The following is a 7,406-nucleotide window of genomic DNA, read 5'->3' on the forward strand; positions in this document are numbered from 1 at the left end:
TCTCTGTTTCACTCGAATCTTTTGTCGTTTTTGATTATTCATCGCTTGTCTGCCGTGTTTGCGACCACTGATCGCGTTACCTTATTTTCAATTTTTAATCAGTCTGTCAATTAACAGACGGCGGCGTTAAGCATGAATAACGAAACCTCTCGTTCGTACATTTTGCATTTGACACAGTTGTCGATATTCGTTCGTTAAGGATGTACTGGCTATACAGTCAATCCCAAAAGTTTATGCACTTTAGAAACGCATTTTTTAAAAAGAAATCAGACGTCGGAAGAACATTGCTAATAAACAACAAAAAAAAATTTTCGATTTTTCTGAGATTTTTTCAAGGGGTACCCCTTCAATTTCTTCCAAATTTTCGTTTTTGGCTAATAACTTTCAAACTGTTGGACATGCAGAAAAATTGCATATCACCTTTTTTGTAGAGGATGACGAGATCTACAATTTCTGTATAAAAATTTTTCGCTAGCGTCAATAGTTAACGAGTAATTTGCAAAAAACTGTTTTTTCGTTTTTCGTCCATAATTCTTTCAATATTAATGCTAGCGAAGAAGTTTTATACAGAAATTGTAGATTTCGTCGTCCTCTACAAAAAAGGTCGTATACAATTTTCCTGTAGATTCAACGGTTTACGAGTAATTAAGGAAAAATGAAATTTTTTGCCAAAAGTTCGCCGTTTCGACGCTGGAATGTTCGGATTATGTCAACATCAATAAAATGCCAAATAATCATACGTAACTCGTTAAATATCGAAATTAGAAGGAAAACAACTTTTATTGGAAGCATTTTTCGAAATTTTGAAGAAAAAAATTGTTCGTCAGCGTCAATACTTAATTGGATATTTTCTTCTATACTCTTTAGCACGTAGCTATTTATTATTAGCATTATTCTTCCGACGTCTGATTTCTTTTTAATTATAGGTAATGCGTTTTTCTAAGGTACATAAACTTTTGGGATTGACTGTATAGCCAATACATCCTTAAGACGTGTTCCATGATGCATCGTTTACATTTTGACGTTCACCTGATAATTTCTACCTTCTAATCGAGTTAAGAAATGACGAGGCAACGTTTTTTAAACGTCGGTGGTACACGGAATACCGAAAGAAATGTTTCGCGCTTCTATTGCGTCGCTCGAATATAATATAGATTTACATGTCTGAAAGAACCATTGCTAGGAACGCGGTCGAGGGTCTATTTTTGCCCGCACGCTGGTAGAAACAATCTTATTCACTGGTTCAACGGTGAAATTCTTTCTCCATTATTCCTTTCTTGAATGTTTGAGAAGTGCCGCAGGGAGATTTACTCCGAGAATGAATCGACTCGGTCTAAAAATGAATCTGATACGAAATTGTAACATTCCCGGGAATACAATCCCCGTCATGCTCAATTACCAAACCTAATGGCAACGGCTCAAGTAAGAAACCACTTGCTGCTGGCATACGGTTACCAAGGGAAGATTCTATTTCTGAAAGAATTTTTCCATTTCGTACTGTTAAACATCATTCAAGTTATCACATTAAAATAAATCAAACGTATAGTTGCTACTAAATACACTGGTAATTCATTTATAAAAACAAATTCTTCTTTTACAAAAATAAAATAACTGCGAGATCTCCATCGTTCGTTTCGAACGTTTGCGACTCGGGACAATATCCAAGCAGGATAAGAAATAAAGAAGAAAGCAAATGGGGTGTAAAAATAGCTCCCAATCGCGGTGCACGTGAGACGTGCTAATAGCACCTTTTCGTTTCTTCCTTTCAAGGGCGTTCTTCTTGTTCTCCCTCGAGCTTTCGTTTCTATCAGTCAGCCGAGGCCGAGAGAAGTCCATGCCAGCCACGGTCCGGCCTGCGCGCCTCTCTTTCGACTATTACTCTCCTCTCTGTCTCCCTTCCACCGGCCCTCTGTTACTCATTCATTCAGAGAACGGCCCGGAGCCCGTCCGTTCAGAACCAGCATAATGCCGAGTTCTTGTATACGAACCGGGTCGCCCAAAGGAACGGACTTTACGCATGACGATGGAAGCTTAACGCTCGATTCTCTCTTCGCCGCGGAATCCCTTTTACGTCGACTTTGATCGTGCCCCACGGTACAGCCAAAGAATACTATAAATTATAAGGTCAGTTGCTTTTATAGAAACACTATAAGCATTAGGAGATATTCTATGGGTCGAGAAATTGTAACGACTGAAAAATTACGATCAATACTTATTGTCTGTGATATAATTATTGACATAAACAAAATTTATAATAATACACCACATTTTTAAAATGGACTAAAAAGTATAAAATAATTTTAAAGTATTTGTAAGATTTAAAATGAAAAGCGTGGGATTTTTTTTGTCGGATTAATTAAAGGCATGAGAGTGGGAGTTTTTGGCTCGACTGAATGAAACGTCGACTGGTTTCAGAGAAACCGCTGTCGATTGCACCAGAGTGCGATCCGCTCGAGGATTAATTTATCTGGGCACGATGCACAATCATCGATTGCGAGGGAACTCGCGTGGGCAACTTCTTTCACGTTGGACTTACAAAGGAAACCCGTGGAAACTTTATCATTGCCGCTATTATTACACCGTTTACATTACGAAACGAAAACAACATGAAATTAAATTGTGCAGTCTCGTTAGGTGATCCATTGTTCCGTCATAAAAGGAATTCGATCATTAAGGAAATAAATTTGAAACAAGTGGCTTGAACGAAGTACAGCTTGAGACAATGATTCTCGACACGTTTTCGGTCGTCTCGGTTTCTATTATAGCAATCATGTAAAACTCATATGATATTACGGGCCACGTGATCTACTTTATATTAAGTTAGAGGCCGCATGTTTTCAGTGTTCAAAAAATTAATAAAATACGATTTTTAGAATGATTGTATTATGTATTCATTAGACTCAATGTCGAGCTCAATGTATTGTATATTATACATACATAGTCGTTTTGTATTTCATGTCATTTTTTAAACTAAAAATATTTTACATTTTATTGTATGTTATACAATATACATACATAGAAATTTTATATTTCATGTTACTTTTTAAGCTTGAATTATAAATATTTTATATTTTTTTTTATAAAGAAACGCGTTATGTATAAAAATCTGGAATTCCAACTTCCATACATTTTTGCTTTAGCAAAGAATCACATTGGATTTCAATTAATTCCATTTGTAAGTTTTCATCAACAATTTCAATATCGATAGACAAATGTACTAAACTGCATACAAATAAAAATGAAGTTTACTTTAAAATAGTTAATTAATATTTTTTTCAGAAAAATTTTAAAAAGTCTCGGCGGGCCACATGTGGCCCGCGTGTTTGACATGCCTATTCTATAGGAAAAGAACGAGGCATTAGGCATAGATTTATTACTATTTTCGGGTGTTCTCTCATAGAGGAAACTACGATCAAAAATGGGTCGAGAATCATTGTCCCCAAGCTGTACGGTCACGTAGGTTTAACTCTGTGTAACGAATCGGTAAAAGCTCTGTATCATTCGAATACCTATGACGAAAGGAGGAAAGATAGGTAAAGAGATAGATGAACTGGCGTAGAAAGACGGCAACCAACGCGTGACAAGAATTACCGCGTACACGTGTTGCGCTCATATACACCGCCGATACGTAGGGGGAAATATAATTATCGTGGAAGACAGAGAGACCCTTGTTCGTTCCACGATTTAATCGGCTGCCCGTTAACGCGGAATCGCCGTTTTATTTATCTCGAAACTGGTTCGTGGAAAATCTACTAGATTCGGAGCGATCCTTTATAAACTTTCCATGCACTCTCGGTTACTTCGGGGCGCGCATCGCGTGGTTCTTCGTCTATGACCGAGTGTCTGCTGAACGGTGGAAGGGTGACCGATAGACTGGACGTCGTCGTCGTCGTGCAAACGATCGAGGGGAATGGGAAGAGTTAAAGGGGAAACGGAGTGCAACGGGGCAGGGCACGCAACACCCGGCGCGGAGCGCGTTCGCAGCCAGAGACGAGAACGGCGTAAAAGGAGAGAGTAAAGGAGGCGGGAGGGCGAGTTTAGAATGTTGCATCGTTGTCGTTGCATTGCGTACCGTTGCGTCACTCTCTTGTGCAGCGTTTCATTCAACTTGCCAGTCCCCCGTACACGAAGGTCAAACGGTCGTACCTATCGGCTGTGCACGCCGTCGCGTCCTCCCTTCGCCCATCCCCCCTCACTGTCCCACTGCTATCGCCGTAGTCTAATTGTCCAATTTGTTTTTTAATCAACCCATTATCGCATTCGCACTTTTATCGAATTTTTTTCGTTGAACCGTAGAGTGATAATACTTTTCAATCTGTCGTATGAAAATCTTTATACACGTACGGTTGAAATATTTTATGAGACGCGTTCATCCTCGTTTGACCAAAAGTTTGATCTCGCCTCGGTCGCGTTGCGGTTTCTCCCTTCTCCCTTGCTCTTTCCATTCGTGTCCTCGTCGATCACCCAGTCACCCGTCGCGGCGTTTCTTCCTCTTCCTCCGACTCGTAGTATCCCGAACCGCTTCGTTTCTCTCGCTTGCCCGTTTCTTATTCAACGATTTCGTCTCTCTCCCTCGACAGTCGTCGAGTCCTCTTTTATCATTCGCCCCTCCGGTCGCTCTTTGCCCATTCTCCTTCTCTCTGTCCCTCTCCCGCTGCTCTTTTTCCGCTCTTCTCCCCTTCCGGCACGTCAACTTCAGCAGGTTCACCGTCCATTCATGCCTCGACCGAGACACCGTCTCTTCATCTTTCTCTCAGTTTCTTCCCTTCGATCTCTCTCTTCGATCGTTATCGTTTACCCTTCATCGAACATCTCGTTCATCTTTAATACGTCATTTACTATCCCTGGGTTGCCTCTCGATCCGTGACACAGTAGTGTACCGAGAACGAACGATACGTGCGTAGTACACTGGGTCGTAGTATAACGCAGGAATGTGAGTCACAATTCATTGATTAGAGCGAAAGTCGTGACAGTCCACTTGCGTCGAACAAACACGACTATGCGATCATCGTTTAATCTTTCGAGTAAAATTGATACGACTTAATACGTGGATAAAATCTGGTGCGAATAGATTGACTGGGGAACAAATTGTCTGTATAGCCTGTTGTAACCAGACTATTTATAGTGCACTTAACATCAACTTGAGTGCAACCCAGTTCGCTTATTATTAATTCAGATAATTTTACATGCCGAGAGAGAGAGAGGGGTGAAATTATCAATGATATGAACATAGTTTCAAACTCTCCAATCATATTCTGTTGTTTCCTTTCAACGATTCTGACCGATCGATCGCGCGAGAACATTTTCTGCTGCGTATCAATTTGTATCATATCTTCGTATCGTGTCATCGTTGTACACGTGAGCAGTACACTGATCATAAATCTTATGACGTATTGAGATCAATAGGTTCTATCAAATAATATTTAAATTTACATAATTATATCTCCTAATGAAATACAGTTAATTATTTTCCAATGATTTATTCGCAATGCTAAGCTTCCCCGTTTATATTGACACGATGATACGAGGGTATGATACAAGTGGATACGCGCCGTTTTAGTGTCAATTAAATGGTAATGGGAAGTGGATTAATGTTCGGGGTTCCGTCTGTTTTAGCGGGATGCTAGAGGCGTGGGCGGCTATCTGGGAGGCGGCAGCATTAGCGACGGTGGTGGCATGTTGACGGTTATGGCGAAGTTGATGAAACAAGAGCTGGCCTCTGACGCTGAGGAAGAGGGTCTGGTTCCTGCCCTCTCCGACAGGTTCACCTCGATGCGGAAGGTGCCGTCCCTCTCCGACCTGTCCGATCCAGAGAGCTCCTTAGGTGAGTTTTTTTCTCAACACTTTTCTCTTGCTCGATGAGCTCGGCTCGTGGTAACTGGAAATCATTTATCCCGTTGCTTACTCGTCCGCAAATTCTTTCAATGTTTATCAGACGTTTTTGCTCGTTAAGCTTCGATGCGCTCGATTATCATTTTTAATTCATTTTTAATTTTAATTAATCGAAATGTAAGGAAATGTGTAGACTGCGGATTTATAAGAATATTCAAATCATGTTTTAACGTTTAAACAATAATATAAATAGACAATTCTTAAACTGACTGCGGATTGACACTGCAAAATAAAACATTTGGTGGTATCAATCCGCAATCTAGTGATGCCTTTTACTATTGATTGACTGATTATTCATGAATCAACGGGTTATTCAATATTCCAGTTACCTTCACGGTTGATCCGTGGTTTATTTGCCTAATGAAACTAACATAGCGACGATTAATCGAAGAGGGTGTGATTTCCGTTTCCTCTTCTCGATTTAGCCCCTCGCGCTGTCTAATCCTTTATGACTCGAGTCGCATTTAACCCGTCCATCAACATTTGATAAACTACCTTCGGAGCTCGCTGTAATTCAATTGAATTTATATTTATACTTAACCAGTCTACATGAATCTTTCATATGCTCAGGTTTTAGTATTGAAAACCGACTTTAATTCCAAATTAAGATAAATTCAGTTTTCGTCTTAAATTAAATGAGATATTAATCGATTTTTTATTACTTTATTTCACTGCTCTGTTCTGTAGACTTACTGTTTTTCTAAGTCTAAGAAATATTGAAGAAAGTAATCTATACGCAACAATTTATTATTTTATTGAATCACTGCTTTGGGTAATTGATGACTGACCAGCGACAGGGTTAAACAATCATATTGATAGTTTTTTCGCGGAACAGCTCGGAGCATCCCTGACTGTACGCGATGATTCACGCGTTGCAGTCGGTGGCTCGATCGAACGATCGCGATATGTATGTGCGTTGTGTCGTAACTATGCAATTTATCTCGGGGTATCGAGTGTTGGCGTGAGAAAATGACACGGCCACGCGTGTGTTTACCCGACCGGTCTAGTAATCGTCCAGGCAAATGTTTCAATTAGCCGTGTACACAGCCATTGTAGTTTTAACGCGCCACAAGATACCTATTGTGCGACCGTACGCAGGGGGGACAGAAGGGGGCCTGTTTCGAGGCTCCCTTGGGTGACGTTTAATTCACCGCGCGTTTCAGTAGCTCGCCGAGAGGGACGGGGCGTCCGTCGCATCGGACATTTTTACAGTTAATGCACGCAGTTATCTATATACATATGTGCCGCGACACGAGTAACAGGTTTCCGGATATGGGACCTAATCGTGATCATAATCGAAAGCTTCTACCCCTCTCTTGTTCTTTGTTTCTGATTTCACATATCGCATAATTAACACTAGAAAGACTGAAACTTAGTATATACCTATATTGCCCAAAGCAGTCAAAATGACTGCATTGTGAAAAAATAATGTGTAAAGAAATTTGTCTAAAATTAATTTTTAATATTTTTTATATTATTTACAGTCATATAACAAGTTATTAGTAAATGTTAAC

At 40.1% G+C, this 7,406-nt stretch overlaps 1 protein-coding gene across 7 annotated transcripts in view; it reads left to right on the plus strand.

Annotated features, from left to right (window-relative positions):
- The window catches only part of pnt (ETS transcription factor pointed), a 108,382-nt gene that overhangs the window by 10,547 nt on the left and 90,429 nt on the right, over positions 1–7,406 (plus strand). For all 7 annotated transcript variants that reach the window (XM_026819486.1, XM_026819485.1, XM_026819487.1 and 4 more), the window contains one exon: positions 5,617–5,824. In XM_026819486.1, the coding sequence (XP_026675287.1) occupies positions 5,617–5,824 (208 nt within the window). The remainder of the gene's footprint in view (positions 1–5,616; positions 5,825–7,406) is intronic.

This window comes from Ceratina calcarata, unplaced genomic scaffold (assembly GCF_001652005.2).
Source record: "Ceratina calcarata isolate Rehan_Ccalc_2016 unplaced genomic scaffold, ASM165200v1 scaffold151.2, whole genome shotgun sequence".
Classification (NCBI taxonomy): Eukaryota; Metazoa; Arthropoda; class Insecta; order Hymenoptera; family Apidae; genus Ceratina; species Ceratina calcarata.